The 22,574-nt window shown below is 45.5% G+C and overlaps 1 protein-coding gene across 4 annotated transcripts in view; it reads left to right on the top strand.

Moving 5' to 3' along the window:
* Window positions 1-22,574, top strand: part of CUX1 (cut like homeobox 1) — a 420,256-nt gene that overhangs the window by 53,101 nt on the left and 344,581 nt on the right. The window contains exon 2 of one of the 4 annotated variants that reach the window (XM_075013968.1): window positions 5,077-5,193. The exons of the other annotated variants lie outside the window; for them this stretch is intronic. Coding sequence (XP_074870069.1) covers window positions 5,164-5,193 — 30 coding nt within the window. The 5' untranslated portion in view covers window positions 5,077-5,163. The remainder of the gene's footprint in view (window positions 1-5,076; window positions 5,194-22,574) is intronic. 4 annotated transcript variants of the gene reach the window in all.

Below are 22,574 nucleotides of genomic sequence, written 5' to 3'. Positions count from 1 at the left end.
AGTGGCTGTGATTCAGGCAATATAGGAGACATGTTTAGTTGAAATCTCTTTGACACACATTTTGTACTGTGGTCCAATAAGTGATTCAGTGATCCAATAATGATTTATTCCTAAAATATACAAATCTTCACTTTTCTGTAGAGGAGGTCATTCAATTACATTGAAAAACTCAAATGTTTAGATTTGTTTCTTTCACCAGTAAATCTTGGGAAGATTTATTGCAGTTGGTTGTAAGAGGCAATAAAACAGTTTGCTCCCTATACATGTGGTGAAAGAGTTGATAGACTTGTATTTCAAAGACCTAAATGCTGTCCTGGAATAATTGAGAACCCTGGCTAGATCTTGCTTGAATGAAGTTTCCAGTGGCAGCCACGGTCAAGAACTCAGCTCTTGAAATAGTTGTCTGTGAAAATGCTTGATGTTTTTATATGCCATATCGGTATTGCTGTGTGTTCTTGTTTTTGTAGCCAGAGCAGCCCTGGATTGACTCATATTTAACCCCTAACTCTAAAGCTTACATGTATCTAGAAACAAAGGAATTTGTTTTACAGATGAATGTGAGGCTTCTGATTTATAGTTTTCTGAATTCATTTCAGTGTGACATAAGTGCCAAGGACATGTTAGTATCACTCAGAGAGGCCTTCAGATTTAGGCTTTGGATTACAAACTTTTCCACAAAAAACCTTTGAGTTAGAGTGAACTTCTCTCTTCCGTCCAACACGTGTTCTAGACTAACTTGCTCCTTTTTCAGAACTCGTGGGTGCAGATCTAGCATGGGCGGGGGGTGCATGATTCCACTTACAAATGATTTTTTAATCTTGTTGAATTTTCAGGCCAGCCCCCTTATTGTGTAGCTGTTGACAGGATGCTGTCTGCTTTTGGCTCATTTACCCAGCCTCCCTCCCTGGTTTGGTGCCCTTTCAAGGGGAATGTAACTTTTTTTTTTCCTTAGGTGCTTTTGACAGGATTCATTTGGTGGTAGATCGTACCAAAACCATAATCAATTTCAAGGATAATTTTCTGGGAGATGCCATCCCCACCTCAAAAGAAGCAGGCATTGTTGGCAAAAATTGGATTTTTCCATCTCCTTCTCATTTGAATTCTTCTGCTTGCTGGTTGCATGATTACTCCCCCTCTTTTCCCATTCCTTTTTTATTTTCCTGTTTAGACTTTTCAATGGGAACATCTGCAATCAATTGATAGCTTTCCTGATTGAGTGATTAAAGTTTGGAGTGGATGTCTGTCTATCCTGTGAGGTATATAATCTGCTGCTTCATAGATCAGTGTCTATAAACACTGTGCATAGTTGGACTGCTGTGATTTAAGGGCTTAATATTTTTCAGAGATCTGCTAGTGAAAGATACATCATTTTGACTCTGGCTTTCCTGTTCAGAAAAACTGTCTCCTTCCATTTCTTTCCGTCATATTCATTCTTATGTATCTCTTTTCTTGCTTCGTGAGTTGGGCACAGTAGTTTCTAGTCTTCTTTGAACTAAACCTAGCTTCCAGCAACTATATTTAATCACTGAGGTCTAAAGTTTGATGTTTTCATGTCCTCTTCAAGGGTCTAGCCTGTTAACCATATGTTCAGGCTTCAGACTTCGCAGAAAATGAGCCAAGACTATTGGGAAGCAATGAGGAGCGAGGGCTAAGGGTTTTGGAATCTTCAAAGCCTACGTGAAACTTGTATTTTACAGCTCATTAAATAGAAAAAAAAAAATCACATCCTATTCAAAAACAAGTATTTTGCAAATTACGCAAATTTCTTTTGTTGGCCAGGAGGACTCATCCAAGTTTTTCTTTCTTCAAGACAACCAAACCACACAACTTCACAGGTACCTCTGACACAAACCTTTACATACATGCTAACAGATGACCTCCCGAGGTCCCTTCCAGTTCTAGGAGATGTGTGTATCTCCAATTTGTGTTCACTTTTAAAAATCACAGAATTGCAGTAATTGGGGGCAGGAGAGAGAGGAGGTCATAAAGAAACGGCCTGATAAAACTTGTTTATCTATAAATAAATTTTTAAAACAAGTTACATGGAAACTTAAGAAGCAGATTGATAACTAAGTTCATTTCATAGACTTTTTCCCCCCCCCCCCACCTATGTCTTAGTTTAGTATATGAAAGTTTGATGATGATGCTATATAGGGGAAATATTTTAAGCCTTTGTATTTCTGGCACTTTGCTTGTTGAGCTGTAATTTTTGCTATACTTTCCATAAAGAAGAAATATCTGAGTTACTGACCACCTCCTATAAGGTGATGTTTGAGCATTGTCCATGTAAACCCAGGGTTGTGAGTTCAGTCCTTGAGGAGGTCATTTAGGGATCTGGAGCAAATAGATTAAAAAAAAATCTCATTGCACCTGCTGATAGAGGATCATGACGTACAGTACACAGATGTATCAATAAAGCTTTGTCAGTATTTTTCCATTTTACAGATGATGAAACAAGCCACAGAGCAGCCATGCTGAGAATTGTCAAATGACCACTGATTGCACTGTACTCTATTTGAAATGCCATTGGATCTTAATTCTTGGAAGAGCTGATATTCCCTTCCCCCCCCCCCCCCCCAAAAAAAATAAAACAAAGCAAAACAAAACACAAGACCCTTCACAGTCTGAAGACCAACACGAGCTGAGCGTGTCTAGAACCTCTGTATACCTGGCCTACAGTGTTTGTGTGGCCAACTGCAAATTGAGGCTAAAATCTGAGATATTGAAAACTAGTGGCCATTTCAGAAAATGTGGCTGTAAGTAACTTATTTTCGGTTCCAAATTTGAGAATGTAACTCGAAGAATCCTGACTCTGTTGTGTCTCTGCTAGTTACTCTACTGCCAATTACTTGATCATTGTCCAGTTTAGAAAAGTGGTAGAATATTGGTTATTCTTGCTGAGGGAAGAGGCTTTCAGTGCATTTGTTTCTGTGTGAGGACTGTTTTGACATTTTTTCTTCCTGGCATAAAACAAGCTCTGTATTCTTACTAGAGCTAGTGGTGTAACCTATGTAAGACGAAAATCCAAACGGTGTTTGGTGGGTTTTTTTTTTATTTTATTTTTGGAGGACATATATGTCTGCTGTTGTTTTTATGTGTTAGCTGTGTTACTTCTGCAAAGTGAAATTCAATATTGATGAAGAGTAACATTTGGAAGAATCCATGTCATATAAGGCGGTGGTAGGGGGAATGTTCAGTATTTAGCTTTTTCCAAAATGCAATGCACAGGACTTTCCAGATTAGAATGGATGTTATGATTGAAAACAATGTCAGCACTATGTAAATGAGCAAGGGAAGTGAAAGTGCATTTCATACAGATAATTTCTATGTAGATAATTTGCCATAAAAATTTATATTGCAGTCCTTAAAACCTTCAGAGATTTATTCTGTCTAAGGAAAGGTGATTTATGTGGCATTAAAATACTTTTTATGTTCCAGTCCTTTAGATTTAATGTTTATTGCCTATAAAAATGAAATCTTCCTTTGGATATTTAAAAGTTTTGGTATTGTGTGAAATATATTCAGATTAGAATCTGAAATGCTTTGAAGATGCACTAAATAAGTGGAGGATTTCCTCAGATTCATTAGCTTAGATGTTCAAGACTTATTCTACATAATATACTCAACACTAAATATTACTTTGCTTGTCACAGAGGCAGGGTGGGTGGGAGTATGTATTGGTGAAACTGTGTGTGGAATTTTCAGTTCATTTTGGCTGAGCATTATGAGGATTCCTGATTTATGGTTTCTTAAACTGATCTTGGCTCATTATGTGTAGGCACAGTACAAATATACTTGGTCCATGCTGAAAGAATTTTCAGCCTAAAGGTCAGATTTTACTCCAATGCAAACTTCAGCATAGGCTTTCCTCCTCCTTACGTGTTTCTCATGTGCTTTCTTAACCTTCTCATGTTGTGGCCAACAGGGACAGGCTAAGTAGGCATTCCATGCCTATCATACTCCCCTTGAGCTGGGAGGTAAGATATGGGCTGAGCCATGGCTCTGACTCTTCGTTACTGTTCAGAGCATTTTTAAACTGGTTTGGAGTGGATGGGAAGCTAATACAGGTTGTACCTGCCTGGTCTAGTGCACTCAGGTCCTGAGTGGTCCCAAATGAAGGAATTTTCCAGATGAGGGGAAGTCAGGCGTCCTGCCTCCCATGGGCAGTAAGAGGGCTTCCTGCTGGCTGACCTCACTCCCTGCCCCCAGACTGCCAGGAAGGCTCAGCTCCTGGAGCTTCTCACTTGCTGGCTGATGGAGGGAAGAGGACCTCCACATTTGGCCGGCTAGTGGGGCTCCCTGCTACCAGGATATCTGACTAGGCTCTCTGAGGTGTCCACCAGGTTGCAAGCAGGAGGCTCTCAGCTGGGCTTCCGTTGCTGCTGCAGGTGCTACAGGCTGAGGCTCTCCTTATACAGAGGAAGCTGTACAGACACAATGAGGCCTAAAAATCTTGACAACTAACGAAGTGTGGGAGCAGAGAGAAATCAAAGATGTAAACGCTTTTATATGAATTTTGTAAATTGAACGTCTGGTGCCATTATAAAGTAAACATCCTAGGATGTATAGCACTGAGTCTTTCCTACAATATTTTCTCTACTTAAAATATGCTGCAATACAAATTTTACACAATGGCACAGTAAGACAGCAAATTATAGAAATTGGAGGAAACTTTGGCAAATACTGTTGCAGTTTTCATGCCAAATCTGCAGAATTCTGGATATGCTTTAAATCTTGTACTTTACATTAAAGATGCATTCATGTTTAATCAAGTCTTCACTAATTAGAAATACAGTTGAAAATACTGCTGCTCTGAGATGCATAAACAGAGGAAAATCTGTTATCTGGCACCCCGGGGAAATAGGGTTGCCTGAGATGCTGGCTCTAAGTCATGGAAATAAAATCTCTGCAAAATAAATGTTTTTTTTTATTCAAAATGGACTGTGTGCTCTTGTGTGTATTTGGCACCCATTACATAAGAAACCAGCAAAATTACATTTTTCCCTCCTGGAGAAATGCAATTTTATTAAACCCTTGTCATAGGGTACCTGACAGTCTCTCTTTGGCATTGCACAGGTGGGCAGCTGTGGCATTTTTGTTGGCTTTCCCTGAAGCTTCTTGTCAATGAAAGATGTATGACAGCAGTCCAAGGATATAGTTGCAATGAAACTACGTGAAGAAGCTGGCAAAATTGTATGTAAATAGCAGATGTATAGGGCGTTGCTTGGGACCTTGTTGGGGCTTCGGGAGTCAGGGCAGAGGTGGTGGGGAGGCATGCTGAGGACATGTGTTAGGGTGTCAGTGCAGTCTTTGGCCAGGCAGTATTGGTGGAGGAGTGAGTGCAGAGGCTGGCAAGGGAGGGGGCGCTCAGAGCAGGGTCTGAAGACTGCTGGACGAAAGGCAGGGTATCAGTGACTCAGGCCAGGGGATTGTGTGTGTGTGGTGGGGGCCGGGGGGGAGAACACAAATCAAGGCTGGGGATGGGGGCTGGATGAGTTAGGGCAATGGGTGGTGGGTCCAGGAAGTATGACAGGGAATGGGAGGTGTGGGACTGGAGGTTGAGGGGAGCTCAGGGTTGGGGACGGAAGACTTGGGGCAGGCGGGGAGTGCAGGGCAGAGGGCTGGGAGGTCTTGGGAGGCTTACTGGGGCTGCCCAGCACTGGTGACTCCTTGGGAGTAGGGAGATAGATCTCGGCCTGCTTCCTCACTGGACTCTGGCCAAAGTTTGTTGGTGGGGATTGGGGGTGGGTGGGTCATGGTTCCCAGAATCAGCCTGTCCTCTGGACAGATTGCAGCCCCAGCCTGAACTCAGGTGATGCAGGGGGGAAAGAGACAGCAGAGTTCCTAGCCTTAATGTCTGCAGGGGGAAAGAGGGGTGGGGGGATGAGGTTACTTATCCTGCCTTGCAGCTTGCAGGGTGGTGAACCCCATCCGCGAATGGCCACTGTTTCCCTGCTGTGGCTGTCCCCCAGTGGTCACACTATAGTATAGCTGTTCCTTGCACACTCTACCCCAAATGGTGAGTCTGAAATATGTCATCCCTCCTCTTTGTGCCCCTCCCTTTTGATGTTCTGGAAGACCATCAGACTCCAGGCACTTCCCATTTTCCTGGCACAACCAAACCCTGACTTTGTTTTACGTTAGGTTTAGAGGAAGCTGCATTACAAATTTAGTGGTCATAGCTCTTACGATGTAGGAATTCTTGAACAAATGGACTCAGATGCAGACTTCGACTCCCTCAGAGATCTGATGGGTAAGGGAATTGCTAATACTTTAAAGAAGTCTTATTGAAGGCATAGGAACAAACCACCCCACTGCGCAGTAAGGAAAGCAAATATGGCAGGCAACCAGCTTGGCTTCTCAGGGAAATCCTTGGTGAGCTTAAACTCAAAAAGATGTGTGTAAGAAGTGGAAACTGGGGCAGATGGCTAAAGAGGAGTATTAATGTGGTGTTGGAGAATGCAGGGGAGTGATCAAGAAGGCAAAAGCACAGTTAGAATTGCAGCTAGCAAGGAATGTGAGGACAACAAGAAGGGTTCCTACAGTTATGTTAACAATAAGAGTTATTACGAAACGTGTAGGACCGTTACTGGTTGAGGGAGGTAACCTGGTGACAGATGTGGGAAAAGCTGAAGTACACAATGATTTTTTGCCTCTGCCTTCACGGACAAGATCAGCTTCCAGACTACTACACTGAGCAGTGTGGTATGGGAAGGAGGTGGGCAGCCCTTGGTGGGAAAAGAACAGGTTAAGAGCTATTTAGAAACGCTAGACATGCACAGATTTATGGGTCTAGTTTTAATACATCGAAGGGTATTGAGGGAATTGGCAAATATCATTGGCAAATGGCCATGGGCCATTATCTTTGAAAGCTTATAGAGATTAGGAGAGATCCCAAATGATTGGAAGAAGGCAAATATCGTGCCTGTGTGTTTAAAAAAGAAAGGCGGACAATCCAGGTAACTATAGACCAGTGAGCTTTACCTCAGTCCCCAGAAAAGTCATGGAGGGGATCTTCAAGGCATCCATTTTGAAGCACTTGGAAGAGGGAAGAGCGATTGAGTTGTCAGCTTGGTTTCACCAAGGGCAAATCATGCCTGAACAATCTAATTAGCTTCTGTGAGGAGGTAATTGGCTCTGTGGACGTGGGGAAGTGAATGGATGCAATATACCCTGACTTCAGCAAACCTTTTGGTAGTGTCCCACAACATTCTTGTTCATAAGTTAAGGAAGCATGGATTGAATAAATGTATTGGAAGGTGGCTAGAAAGCCGGCTAGATGGTTGAGCCCAACAGGTAGAGATCAATGGCTCAATCTATGGTTGGTGGTTGATTTCAAGTGGATTGCCCTAAGGATCCTTTCTAGGGCCAGTGCTGTTCAACATCTTTATTAATGACTAGAATACAGAGATGGATTGCACCCTCAGCAAATTAGCGGATGACGCTAAGCTAGGGGGAGAGGTAGGTATGTTGGAGAGTAGGGAAAGGGTCCAGAGTGACCTAGATAAACTGGAAGATTGGGCCAAAAGAACAAGCACAAGTGCAGAGTCCTGCACTTGGGACAGAAAAATTCCAAACATTGTAACAGGCTGGGGACCAAATGGGTAAGAAGCCGTGCCGCACAAAAGGACCTGGGGATTACAGTGGATGAGAAGCTGGGTATGAGTCAACAGCGTGCCCTTGTAGCCAAGAATACTTACGAAATATTGGGGTGCACTGGAGGAGCATTTCAAGCAGATCTAGAGAAGTTGTTGTTCCACTCTATTTAGCATAAGTGAGGCCACATCTGGAGTGTTGTATTCAGTTCTGTCCCTTCCTTCCCTCCGTCCCCTTGCCCAGTATAGAAAGGATGTGGTTGCATTGGAATGGATCCAGGGGAGGGAAAAGAAAATGATTAGGGGGCTGGAGCACATGACCTACGAGGAGAGGCTGAGGGATTTGGGCTTATTTAGTTTGCAGATGAGAAGTGAGGGGTGACTTGATAAGTTTTCAACTTCTTGAAGTGGGGCTCTAAAGAGGATAGATAGAGGCTGTTCTCAGCGTGGCAGAACAAGGAACAGTGGCCTCAAGTTACAGAGGGGGAGGTGTAGTTTGGATATTAGGAAAAACTGTTTCACCAGGAGGTTAGTGAAGCACTGGAATGTGTTCCCTTGAGGGGTGGTGGAATTGCCATCCTTGGGGGTTTTTAAGTCCCAGCTTGACAAAGTCCTAGCTGGGATGATTTAGTTAGGGTTGATCTTGCTTTAGGCAGGGGGCTGGACTTGATACCTCCTGAGGTTCTTTCTAGCCCTGGGTTTCTATGATTTTATTAGATGCACAGACACCATAATCATATATATATATATATATATATATATATATATATATATATATATATATATGTAATATAAAAAATGGCTGGATGGATGCGGTAAGGCCAGAAGATTATCTAGAGAACCTGGGCTTTGGCTTTTCTTCATAATAAAGAACGGTCTTGAGAGTGCTTTGGAGGAGGTTCTTCAGTCAAAGCAGGGAAATCGAAAAAGGACACCAATCTTGTTTTGTAGTCTCTTTTTTTAAATTTTTCATACCTCTCAAGTTTCATCTCCCTTTATCGCCATTTTCTTCCTTAATCAGACATAACCATACAAAAGTATCACAGAACGCTATCACTGAAAAATTGCTTGCTTTCTCATTTTCCCACATAATTATAAAATAAATCAAATAGTAATATAAATATTGTAATTACATTTCACTTTAAAGCAGATAGAGCAATGTAAATACAAGTCACTGTATGAAATTTTGGTTTTGTGCTGACTTCGCTAGCCTGTTGTAAAACTCAGGCCATGTCTACAATGGCAGATGCAAAGCACTGTTAGTTACAGTGCTGCTCACAGAACTCAGCAGTGAAACAGCTGTTGTATGTTACTGCTGCGCTGGACACTCAAAATGGGGTGACCATACTTGTGGCACTTGTAGTGGTATTCAGAGTAGTGCAATCTGGGCATCTATCCCCCAGAGCACCTCTTCCTTTCTGCTGCTGAGGTTTGTGGAAAGGCCAATGGGTGGGGGAGTCTGGGGCATTCTGAGTCCTGTCCCAATGGCCCATAGTGCATTGCTTCACATCCCAGCATTCACTGTGCTGCTGTCCACATTTGATGTCCGCTTTCAGTGTCTCTTGTGCTGTGCGCTCTGCCTCCTCACTCTGTGGGTATGGATTAAGAGCTGTTGAAGAAAATGCTGATAGGTCTCACACATTGCATATGGTAACAGGGTTAATACTTAATGTACAAAGTTATAAGTCAGACAGCTGTGATCACTAGATTTCTTGTGGTATTCACTGCAGTGCTAATCACAGTGGAATGCCACTTTTGGGCTTGGGAAACAAGCACTGATTGATGGGGTCACATCATTTTGCAAGTCTGGGATGAGGGGCATTGGCTGCAGAACTTAAGAAAGTGGCTTTCCTCTTTCAAGGGAATATGTGGTGATTTCTTCCTCATTGTGTGATGCAAGGACATGAGCATGAGAACTGCCCTACTGGTAGAGAAGCTTGTGGTGATCGCACTGTAGAAGCTGACTACTTCAGATGGTTTCCAGTCCGTTGCAAATCAGTTAGGAGTGGGAAAGTCGATGATTGGACTTGTGGTGATGGAAGTGTTCATCCTGCTCTGAAAAAAAAATGACTCTGGAAAGTGTGTATGAAATTGTGGATGGCATTGCACAGATGGGCTTCACTAACTACAGAGAGGCAATAGATAGCACACAGATTCCAGTTCTGGCACCAGGTCACCTTGCCTTTAAGTACATTAATCAGAAGGGGTGTTTCTTCAAGTGCCTGCTTATATCTGTTCACTTTAGGTGTGTGTGTGCTGTGTGCATGAATGTCAGAAAGTTTTACCTTTGGTGCTACCAGTCGAGTCAGTTGCGGAACCCCCCTGGAGTGGTGCGGAGGCCTTATATGACCCTGCCAACCCAACTGTTCCTGAGTTCGTTCTTGCTGGCTTCATTGATGATGGGGAAGGAAGGTGGGTTTTGAATAAACATGAGCGACACATCTTTAAGAATAATGCCAAGTAACAGTTTTTTCTTCAAGTGCCTTGAGGCAGCAATTTGATGCTGAAAGTCAGTAATATTTGATTTACATGAGAGTGCAATTGCTGCGGGGAGGGAGTGGGTTACTGTGATTTGGTCTGTATGATGCACTTAGTGCTAAAGTGACTGTTGTGCTGCTGGGGTATGCTTGCTTGCTTGCTATTATGTGAGGGAATAAAGATTGCTCTGTAATACAAGAATTTTGCTTACTAAAAACAAATGTAGAAAGCACATGCAGCATGACACCTCTGCACTTTGTGGAAGGGGGAAAAGGAAGAGGTGAGACCACGAGACATACAAATCTGTAAACTTTCAGGTTTCACACTCCTGCTATCTGATGTGTGTGCTGTGTGGCATGTGCCAGCTTGGAACAGGGTGGTGGCCAAATGGGACTGGTGGTGATGAGGAGGTGCATGGAAAATAGTTTAGGAATGCTGGCTACAAGTGAGTGAGGGGCAGTTGTGCAGCTGTTCCATCTGAAATGCTAACAGTACCTGGAGTGTGTCTGGTTGGTGCTCCACGATGTATAAGAGCTTCTGTGTGTTCTTCCATTCCCTCCACTCACTGCCCTACTCTCCTTCAGTTTTTTTATTTTCGGCAGCAGCCTGAATCATGTCTTGCAAAAAATCCCCTTGACTTACATGAGACTGAGTCCTTGCCCTGCACAGCCTCTCAGCTGGTGATAGCAAGGCAGGCTGGCTTCCAAAGTTAAATCTGTGAAGACAAACCTTTAACATGTTACAGGTGGACCATTGTTAACAACAGATGGAGCACTGTTCACCTACCTAACACTGGCTTCCCACCTTGGAGTGAATGTACATAAGACACAAAATTCCCAAAAGGGTCAGTAAACCACTGGGGCAGGAGAATGCTTAGGGGTGCAGGGGTGTACTATACTCTGAGCACAAGATCATGGTGAATGCATTACAGGAGGGCCCTGTCATTAGTAATGGTCACTCATTATCTACAGGCTGTGTTCATTCTGAAAGACACTTCCTTGCTTAGGATGATCACAGAAGCAAGGGAGGGTCTTTTAATTCATAGTGGGTTCTATCCAGCCCCATACATGGCTCATCTTTTTGCAGCGATGCCCCCACCCGCATAGCACAGTGGTGAGAGAATGTTACCCTTAATGGGACAGTGAATGCAGCAGACCTTGCAAGAGACCTGTGGAAGTGGATTGGCAGTTTGTTTCCCATGCCCTGTGGTATGCCTTCTGAAGCTCCCCCACTTTCATCCTACACTGCAGCGTGTCCCATTCATGGCCCCTGTCAGTATCTGCCTGTAGGTTTCAAAATTCCTGTGGCTGGAGTGAAGCTGAGGCTGGACAGCCTCCTTTCCCTAAACTCTGAGGTCCAGTACTGTGGGATAGCTCCATATGGGGGTCTCTTGGTGTTTGGAGCGCATGTGGTCACCTGGAAAAATGTGTTTGAGAGCATACCATGCATTGCCAAGCAACTAGTTAGGACACTTAAAATTACAAAGGAATGTAAAGGGTTGGTCATATGAGAGTAGGGCAGTAGAGTTCAGACAGATGATGGGAGAGATGAGATCAAGCATTGTGGAATAGATAACAGAGGCCAGTCACAATGCAGCAAACCATTGAAGTGTCCACACTGGCACCTCAGCACTTTAGGTGGTTTGTACCTGGAGCACAACAACTTTGGAGTTTATGCTCACTAAGTCCCTTTCCAGTATGGATATCTTGAGAATGACAGTGCTGGCAGCTGATTCATTGTGCTGTAACTTGCCACTGTAGACTTGGCCAAAGCCAAAAGCTAGATGGGTTGATGAATCACCGGAAGGATCTTTATATTCCCTGGGGTATGTGTGCTCATGGCTGAGAACCACTGACCTGAGTCACTCAGCCAAAACTCATAAAAGTTTGTCTCCAAAGAGATTAGAATCCAAGTTCCATGTTTGGAAATCACTGTGTGGCACAGTGCCTATCAAGAAATGAAAAACAAAAAGGATCCTTAATAGAGAGGCAGCTGGCACTGCTACCATCTCACCACCAAAGCCAAAATCTTTGTATTGTCAATATAAGTGACTGGCTGCATCTAATAGAATCTTTTTTGCACTGCTTGTGATGGGTAAAGGAGGTGAAGTAGAACTGAACTAATAAACAGTCTGCATAGATTGAGGCAGCTGCATTGTTTAGTGAAATGTTGTATGCATACTGTTTTTTGCAGAATTGTTTTTATTGCGCTAAGTGCAAGATTCTAAAATGGTGTCTTTGATAGCCAAAATTTGGGACTTTTCAGTGGTAGGGTATGTTTACTGCAGGCTTGACAGTGCCACTGGAATGAAATCTGTTTGGATTACAGATCTCCTTTTGGTGGAACTGTATGAGCTGCACTACCATTCAGTGCAGTGATACTTGATGAGCTGTTGAATTAAGGTATTTAAATAGCTGAGTTGAAAGTTGTTTAGCCATATTTTTATGATGTTCCTGTGCTGGAGCTGAACTGCATTATTTACAATTGTTACATCTGGTTTTGTGCTGTACAGTGCTAGTGTGTATAGGGTGAGAGAAATTCTGAAGGCTGTTCTTATTTTAATGGTAAAATAGTTGCACAATGGTTAATGTAGTAATTTGCCAAGTTGCCCTGATTTTGAGAGAACTTCAGGCATTGCCTTAAGAATTCCTTGTGTAATCAGTATTATTGCTAATGTACGTTTAACAAGTGTTCAAGGAATTTGCATGCTAAATTGTCAATATGTATTAAGATTACTACACGGAATTTGCAAACTCTGTCTCTGTTAGCTTTCAAAGCTCCATAATTTTCACTGCATATTATTCTTAATACACTCTGTATGTTGTTAAGTGTCACCATAGGCTTCATGTCACAGAAAATGAGCTCAACAAAATATCCATGTTATGTTTCTGGGAAGACTTAATTATAAACTGTGTTGTGCATCCCAATAAATGTTTTTTCAGTATTAGGCCAATATAAACTGGTGCTTAGTGGAAACTCTACTAATGAAGACAAAATATCAGTGAGTGCAGATACCTCTCATAAAAGGTTTCAAAATCTGTCAATTTGTTTAACATTCAGAGCAGCCACTATTGGTAGTGTAATGATAGGTATATGCTGTTATTGTCGTAAAGAAATATGCCATAGTTTGTATAAAGGAATGTTTTGTTTAGCATGTTCATTCTTAAAGGTTTGGATATAAACAGTAATAGGTCTAAGGGAGGGTTTTTTGTTTTTGTTTTTTGTTTTAAAGAGAGACTTCAAATGGGACAAAACCTGAATAAGGAAAATGATTGCTTGTTTTTATCATACTTATTCCTCTAATTTAACATACAAGCAATCTTACAACAATAAATGGAAACTGGACTGATATCAACAATCACCTCCCTTTGCCAAGACTGGAAAAATGTTTAAGCCTTGAAGCATGGCCCATAAGTCGTTCTGTTCTGTCTCTGTCATTCCAAAGGAGGTAGCAAATTTTAGAGTCAAGGACCCTCTCTGAAAACACTTTGCCAGAAAACCCCTCCAGCTTAAGCTATTTGTGTAAATAGCAATTATGATTTGCTAGTAATTTTCTTCTGCTTTTACTGTTATTGTAGATATTTGTTTGTAAATATAAGGTCCCTCTCTAATTTCCTCTGCAGAATCCTGCAGGGAACTGATCAGACTTTTGATATATCATGAATCCAGCCATATGAATTCTCTTCAGAAAGAAAAGAGAGGCAAAGAGATCGCTAACTAGTATTTAAACATGTATTTGAGTAACATGTAGAAATAGCAATGGAAATTTTCACAGTCATTAGAGAGGGTAAGTAACTTGATCAAATTTTCAAGTAAGACATACTTGCAGGTTTTCCCTAATGTCCAGGTCAGTTTTTAATGTTTTTAAAGTAATAATAAGAAAATTCTAACTTCTTCATCAAGTGTCCCCGTGGGTGCTCCACAATAGGTGTTGGGCTCGCCCGGCGCCACAGATCGGAATTCTTCCAGCAGTTTCTCCTGGATCGCGCATGCGCTGGCGCGCGCCTCTCCCTTGCACATCCCCGGCCACGTGCGCGATCCGATCCCCGCCAGTTCCTTCTCAACCGCCATCGGCTGCAGATGGAATCCGCTCAGGCTATGGCCAGAGTCAGATTAGACAGTGTTTCTACGTGTAAATTGTTTTCTTTTTTTTAAAAAAAAAAAAAAAAAAAAAAAAAAAGAGGACAAAGAGAATATTTAAAAAAAAAAAAAGAAGGAGACTGAGGAGCGGAGGAGAAGAGTGGACGTGAAGGCCAATAGGCCGCCCGCTGCCCTGCAGGACGGCGTCCGCGATTCGGGTAACAGGCATGGATAAGGTGCTAAGTACCCTATTAACAGTAAAGACTCACCGAGATGGCTTCTTCAGGCTTTAAAAAGTGAGAGTCCTGCCGTGAAGCTATGCCGGCCTCCGATGGGCATAGTGAATGCATCCGATGCCTGGGGGAATCACACGTTACCCAGAAGTGTTCCCACTGTGCTAAGCTCACAGCCAGGGCAAGGAAGGACAGAGAAATGGGTCTTAAAATGCTCTTGTTTGATAAGGCCCTCCAGCCAGACGTGCCGGAGAGGCAATCAGAAGGGCCCTCTGGGTTCCACAAAAGGAAGGCAGCTTCTCTGACCCCCTCGGTGCAAATACGGAGGAAGCTCTCCCCAGCTTGATCCCTGCCGGCGGTCTCAGCGAGCGGGACGGGCGGAGCACACAGCCCCCAGCTGCATACTCAGGCAAGTGGCACCGCAGCAGCGCACGTGACAGAGGCTGAGCCTCCGATTACAAAACAGCCAGCACGCGCAGCGCCTAGAGCGGCGGCCAGGCCAGCACAGGAACTGGCGGCACCGACCCCCGCGGCACCAACGGTGCAGGGCCAGTAGGCACGGAGCCCGCAGGCACCAGAGGACGTTATCTGCGCGGCACCGCAGCTCAGCAGACAGAGTGCGGCGCCAACAGTGGGGCCGAGATCCCCGGTGCAGAAGGGGGCGGTGCCAGCCCCGCAGGGGAGGGGAAAGGCAAGAGCAAAAACCCGGCACCGCAGCCCTTCTTCAGACAGGGCTGCGCTGCTGCGAACAACAAGCTCTCCCCCTGTGCTATACACGCCTCCCAGAAGGCCTGGGTCTCCACCGGCCTATCCAGAACCTCCTTCTCCGTTCCTCCAACCAATGTCACCATGGCTGGGGCCACCTTCACCCCTTCTGGGATTGGATCTGCTGGAGTACTATCACAAACCAGTGTCACCGCTATCTCTGTCATCGTGGAGGTCTCGCTCTCCCAGACATCGGGGGTACACACCCCGAGAGTGGTCCAGGTCTCTGTCTCCGGACCCGTGCCCATGCTGCCATGGTCGTTTCTATCATGCTGGACACAGACACCCCAGGCCTACGCCCAGGGGCAGGTCCCCCCCGGCCAGCCAATACCCCTGTGGACACTCCCGGGCGGGGATGGAAACTCAGTTATCTCAAGGGGAGTTAATTTTAGAACCCCGAGACTTTCCTTCGCAATCCTCCAGCGAGCAGGTATACCATCGGCCACAGGAACCTGAGAGTTCAAGGGAGGTTTACCCTAGTGGTTCCTCCTCATCCTCCCCAGAGGAGGCCATGGCCCCCGGGGATGTCGCTCCCCCGGATGACCTTAAACAGTTTCAGGAGCTGTTTAAAAGGGTGGCTTTCAAGCAAGGCATTCAAACGGCAGAAGTGCAGGAGAAACATCACAAACTCCTGAAAAATTTGAGACCCCCAGCTTCATCCAAAATTGCTGTCCCGCTGGACGAAGCCATTATGGAAGCAGCCACTATCATATGGCAGACTCTGGCCTCTGTTCCGCCTATGAACAAAAGAGCGGATAAGAAGTACTTCGTCCCGGCAAAGGGCATGGAGTTCCTCTTCAGTCACCCACAACCGAACTCACTGGTGGTCAAATCGTCCCAGCAGAGGTCAAAGACTTCTCAGTACAAATCGGGGGGATTGGACAAAGATGCCAAGAAGGTAGAGCTGTTTGGCAGGAAGGTATATTCCTCTTCCACCCTGCTATTGAGAATGGCAAATTATGTGGCACACCCAGCGAACCATAACTTCGATAATTACTCCAGGCTTACTTCTCTCATGGATTTACTTCCGGAAGATAAGAAGCTGGTGTTAAAGGCAATTGTGCAAGAGGGCTACGCAGCTTCGAGGATGGGAGTCCAGATCGCCCTGGATGTGGCAGATACGGCGGCACGATCAACAGCTACAGCAGTGGTCATGCGTAGAGAATCCTGGCTCCAGACATCGGGCATCCCGAGGGATCTACAGGCGAAGATCGTGGATCTTCCCTTTGACACGCAAAAGTTGTTTGCAGGCTCAACCGACTTGGTCCCCCACTCCAGTAAGGCCTCGAGAGCTACACTTAGAACCCTGGGTATTTATACCCCTCCATATAGGAAGAAAAAATATTACCCTTAGCAAAGATGCTACCCGTACCAACCACAGCGTGCGCAGTATCAACGGGGCTACGACCAAGGGCGACATCAACAGCAGCAACAGTACAGAACTCCCAGGCGACGTTCCCAACAAAGCCGTACACCCTCGGGACAGGCCCAAAGGCAACAAGTTTGACGGGCATGTCGAGGGCTGCACTATCACTACCATCGCGCAATGCCACTCTCATCTCATGTTCCATCATCGCCTCAGACCGTTTCACTCCCAATGGCAAAAGATCACCACAGACAAATGGGTGCTGGAGATCATAGCCATGGGTTACGTGATTCCCTTCCAGTCGCTCCCACTGACGAAGCCCTCCTCCAGGCCCCACCTCCGGGACGCTGCCCACGAGGCGAGGCTCAAACAGGAGGTGGACCACCTTATGTTCATAGGGGCGGTGGAAAGAGTGCCGGAACAATTCGAGGGGAAAGGGTTTTATTCACGCTACTTCCTCACAGAGAAGAAAACAGGAGGCTGGAGGCCCATCTTAGATCTTCGGGGTCTCAACCGCTACTTGTGCAAGCAACGGTTTCGGATGATTACAGTCGCTTCCATACTCACGGCACTGGACGATGGAGATTGGTTTGCAGCCCTCGACTTACAAGATGCTTACTTTCATATAACGATCCACCCGGCACCCAGGCGCTTCCTCCGCTTCATGGTCGGCAAGGAACACTTCCAGTACAGGGTTCTTCCGTTCGGCCTCTCGTTGGCCCCCAAAGTCTTTACCAAAACCTTGGCAGTGGTGTCAGCCTACCTGCACAGGCAGGGGGTATTCATATTTCCATACCTGGACGACTGCCTACTGAAAGGAGCCTCGAAGGCAGAGGTCCTACGCATGATACGTGTCACAGCAGACACGTTTTCTTCGCTGGGCCTAGTCATCAACCTCGCGAAGTCAAAGACCGACCCCACACAGGACATAGAGTTCATAGGGGCACGCATAAACTCTATCACAGCAAGGGTGTACCTACCCGACGCCCGCTTTCACGCCATCAGTTCGCTGGTGCAAGTCATTACATACAGCCCCACGGTGCCGGTCTTAATGTGCTTACAGCTGCTGGGCCATATGGCGGCAGCAGCATTTGTGGTACAGAATGCCAGATTGCACATGCGAAGCCTGCAGCATTGGCTGGCGAGCGTCTACAAACCGGCATCCCACACTGTTCACAGGGTAGTGTCGTCCACGACAGAGGTGCGCAGATCCCTGGTGTGGTGGGTAGACCCCAAGAACTTGCTAGCAGGGGTGCCCTTTCACCAACCACAAATTTCTATTTTTCTTACTACCGACGCCTCCCACATAGGATGGGGAGTGCACATCGGCGACAAGGTGACGCAAGGGCTATGGTCCCCTTCGGAACAGTCACTGCACATAAACATACTGGAGCTCAAATCAGTGTTCAACGCCTGCAAGCATGTCTGAGACCACATATGTGGCAAAGTAGTCGGGATCAATACAGACAATACCTCCACTATGTTTTACATAAATCGGCAAGGAGGAGCCCGATCCCGTGCCCTATGTGTGGAAGCAGTCCGACTGTGGAACTAGTGCATTGCCGCCAACATTACGTTGAAAGCTTCGTACTTGCCGGGCACCTCACAACGTGAAAGCTGATCAGCTGAGCAGGCGCTTCGCACTCACGCACGAATGGCAGATCCGCGCCGATCTGCTACGACCGATCTTTCATACGTGGGGGTTTCCCCAGATCGATCTGTTTGCCACACAGCACAACAAGAAGTGTCCCCAGTACTGCTCCAGGGCAGGAGTGGGGTGGGGGTCCCTGGGGGATGCATTCATGATTCCATGGAAGGGCCCCCTACTTTACGCGTTCCCCCCCACAGTGCTTATCCACAAGGTCTTGCAGAAAGCCAGAAGGGAGAGAGCTCGCATGATACTAGTAGTCCCAACGTGGGATCGGCAGCAATGGTCTCCCTTGCTTCTGTGCATGTCGGACCGCCCACCGCTCCCCCTACCGGTGGCGCCGGACCTACTCACGCAGGCCCAGGGGTCCATAGTGCACCCGAACCCTCAGAGCCTGCACCTACAAGCATGGCTAATCCATGGCTCAGCTCCTTAGAAAGTACATGCATGGAGGGAGTACAACAAGTCCTGGAAAGTAGCCGAAGGACCTCCACCCGGAAGACTTATAAGCAGAAATGGACTCGATTCACAGCCTGGTGTTCCGCCAAGCTGTTAGCTCCCCTTGACGTTCCTATACCAGTAATACTTGAATACTTACTGGACCTCAAGAGGGGCGGACTTTCCTTATCCTCGCTAAAAGTCCACCTCGCCGCTATATCAGCCTTTCGGCATACAGAGGAGAGGCCCACGGTATTTGCCCATCCTATCGTTACCAGGTTCTTGAAGGGGTTGGTAAACCTGTACCCCCCTCAGAAACCGCTTCCGCCGTCGTGGAACCTGGACCTGGTGCTCAGCACGCTCACGGGTCCACCTTTTGAACCATTAGCCACGGTTCCCCTATGTCTCTTTACGATGAAAACAACCTTCCTCCTTGCAATTACGTCAGCTCGCAGGGTGAGTGAGCTTGCAGCAGTTATGGCAACGCCGCCCTGCACAGTATTCTCAAAGGAGGTGGTAACCTTACGGCTGCACCCAGCCTTTGTCTCAAAAGTTTCTTCAGAATTCCATCTTAACAAACCAATAGTTTTACCCTCGTTTTACCCGAAGCCTCACAGCTCCAGCAAGGAGGCATGCCTGCATCTCCTGGATGTGAGGAGGGCGTTGGCCTTCTACACAGACAGAACTAAGTCCTTCCGGAAAATGGACAGGCTTCTAGTCTCTCTCGCTCCCAGGTCAAAAGGAGAAGGTCTCTCTCTTCACAGAGAATCTCAAAGCACATTGTGTCCTGTATAAAAATATGCTATGAGCATCGAAAGACTCCTTTGCTGGCCCCGCCCAGGGCTCACTCCACCAGGGCGGTGGCGGCGTCAACAGCCTTCTTTAAGGGCATTGCATTGAAGGACATCTGTAGAGCGGCGACCTGGTCATCCTATGACACCTTTGCCAAGCATTATGCCCTACATCGGGTATTCCAAGAGGATACCCGCCTCTCGACAGCAGTCCTTTCGGGGGCAAGCTGCACATAAACCGGTTACCCACCTCCTTACTTGGGTTACTGCTGGGTAGTCACCTATTGTGGAGCACCCACGGGGACACTCGATGAAGAAAGAGAAGTTACTCACCGTAGTAACGATGGTTCTTCGAGATGTGTCCCCGTGGGTGCTCCACTACCCGCCCGTCCTCCCCGCTTCGGATCTCTGTCTAGTGTCTTTCAGGAGCATGCGAGGTGGTTGGTCAAGGAACTGGCGGGGACCGGATCGCACACATGGCCGGGGACATGCAAGGGAGCGGCGCGCGCCAGCGCATGCGCGATCCAGGAGAAACTGCTGGAAGAATTCCGATCTGCAGCGCCAGGTGAGCCCAACACCTATTGTGGAGCACCCAGGGGGACACATCTCGAGGAACCATCGTTACTACGGTGAGTAACTTCTCTGTCCAGCTCCATCCTCCCAAACTATATGTGCTGTGATGCGGGTATAATCTGCTATGAATTTTTTCCATACCTAAACACAGCAGGGGGAATGAAAGACAATGTGATGTGTCAACTCAAATTCAGAATTCAGTAGGTTCCCACCTCTCCCTCGCACCACCCACCGGTTACTTTATTGGAATGTAATTAGGGAGAAAAAATCCTGTGGATTGCTTTTTAAGATACTTATGTAGTAGTTGAGTATACGATATTTTTAGGAAAAGTTGTAATAGGTGGAGTTTTATTACTCGTAATTTGCCCTTTGGATGCCAGAGGACAATGGTAATGATTGTGATGACAACTTTTAAAGACAGGTTAGTAGTTCTTCATGCATAGTCCCATGATAACTGTGTTACCCAGATGAAGTTACCATGCCAAGGTAATTGTGAAATTTGGGTGTTCTGCTTGGGAGTTTCAATAAGATATGGCTTTGCAGTAATGATTTCTTACATACATAAATGTCTGCAAATGAGTTTTGAATTTATAGAAATACATATGGATATTTGTAGAAGCTCTGAGCACTGGAAACTGAGACTGAAACAAGACGCTGTGCCTGTTTGTATTAACTTAATCTGTCGCAACATGCACAATGAGTTATAAATCCTAGTCTGTGTTGTTTTATGGGATTGGCTCAGAGGGTGGTCATACCTCATTTATTAGTAAAGATGAGGCTGGAGAAGAGGAGTAACTCAATACTGTAGCTAAGTTTAAGATTACATTTTACTTTCATTTGAGGCCCTTTGAATTATTTAATGTAACCTACTGAAGCTTAGAATCCACATTTCCAGTTATTAACAGCAAATACAATGCTATCAGGATTTAGTGACAAAATATTATAAAATATCTGTAAACCTTTCTCACCTGAGAGCAATACTGCTCTGCCACCTGCCTGAGATTAAGTTCTGACTACTGACAGCATAACACATCCACTCAGATAAATTGATTGAGTGCTCCAAAGACAAAATCTTATTAAATGCTTATTCAGTGAAATTACGTTCAGATGAGTTGATTTGGATGTTCTATATGCACTGATCAAAAACTTGTAATCAATACAAGTTAAGAGGCATTGGTTTTCTTTACATTTTTGTTTCTGTGATCACTGCACGATGCTAGCAGAATGTGTGATCCTGCTGCTAGCAGTGATTGGTGATGCACTACCCGTTTGACAGTGCTGCTTACCGAAAGATGCCACCTAGTACTATCAGGAATGGGTGGGGGGGAAGCTTTCCGTGTAGAATTGAATATGAAATTTTATTCTCTACTGACACAACCCCGTAGAGGAGCAATTTAATTATTAGAGTAGATGCTGTTGTGATCCTAATTGAGGCTATGATTTAGTAAAAATCATGGACAAGAAACAAAAATTCACAGCCTGTGATCCATCTATGACTTATACTATATACCCCTGACTAAATCTCGGTTGTTGGGGCAGGCGCTGCACTGGGGCAGAAGGGTAGGTGCCCAGTACACTAATTGCCAGGGGCCACTGAGCAGTGGCTGCTCACTGGCCACTGCTTCTGGGACTGCTGCTCAAGCATTTGCTTGGGCAATCACTGGGACCAGCTGCCTGTGGTCGCCTGAGCAGTGGCTAGTGTGGCTGGCCCTGTGGCCACTCCAGCAGTGCTGGTGTGGATGGCTTCTGGGCTGCTAACCAATGTTCCCTTGAATCTTTTCCATCTATGTGCATTTTTTATCCATGTGTGCAATAAACTTGTGTGCCAAGGCATGTGTGAATGCGCATCACCAGTAGAAACAAAAATATAGCTGTGGGCACTCTATTGATCAGCTGATCGGTTAAACCTGAGACTGTAATTATAACAAAGGGACTTTAACAGCAGATTACAAAGGGAAACCTGTGAACTGCAATTTATGCTCAAATTTGATACATTGACACTTGGCCTTAATAGAGAGAGCAATTACCTGACGCGTTACAGAGACATTTTTCCCATCTTTGATATTTGTAGTGATCTCGGGCAGGACGCTTAGTCAGTAATTCTCTCACCTCCTCCCTGTCCTTCACCCCCCCTTTCTGTCTTATGTATGTGATTTGTCAGTTTCTATTTCACTTTTTTGTATCTGTGTTACAAATCCGTCATGCCATTTCCAGAACAGCACTATCTCCATATCTGAAGAAATGGGTCTGCTTCACGAAAGCTCATCACCTAATAATTTTATTTTGTCTGTCTTTAAAGTGCTACATGACTGCTTTTGTGTTTTGTTAAGATAGACTAACATGGCTACCTCTCTGTTACTATTCAGCATCCCTCAATGTAATTGTGTGGTCTGAAAAGAAAGTCCCTTCACATACTCTTCTGTACAGGCCAACGTTCCTGAAGATGTGTACATCATAAACCTTGCCAGACCACACCACATTTACGTCTGAGAAACACCCACAATGATTCCCAAGTGCCGGAAGCTGTGTTGTAAAGCACCTTTTTTGATTGATGTTCTCTGTGGCAAGGGTGGAGAAGCACTGCAGTTGGCCCACCACAGTTTGGAA

This window comes from Carettochelys insculpta, chromosome 19 (genome assembly GCF_033958435.1).
Source record: "Carettochelys insculpta isolate YL-2023 chromosome 19, ASM3395843v1, whole genome shotgun sequence".
NCBI lineage: Eukaryota > Metazoa > Chordata > Testudines > Carettochelyidae > Carettochelys > Carettochelys insculpta.
This window is presented reverse-complemented; position numbering and strand designations above follow the sequence as displayed.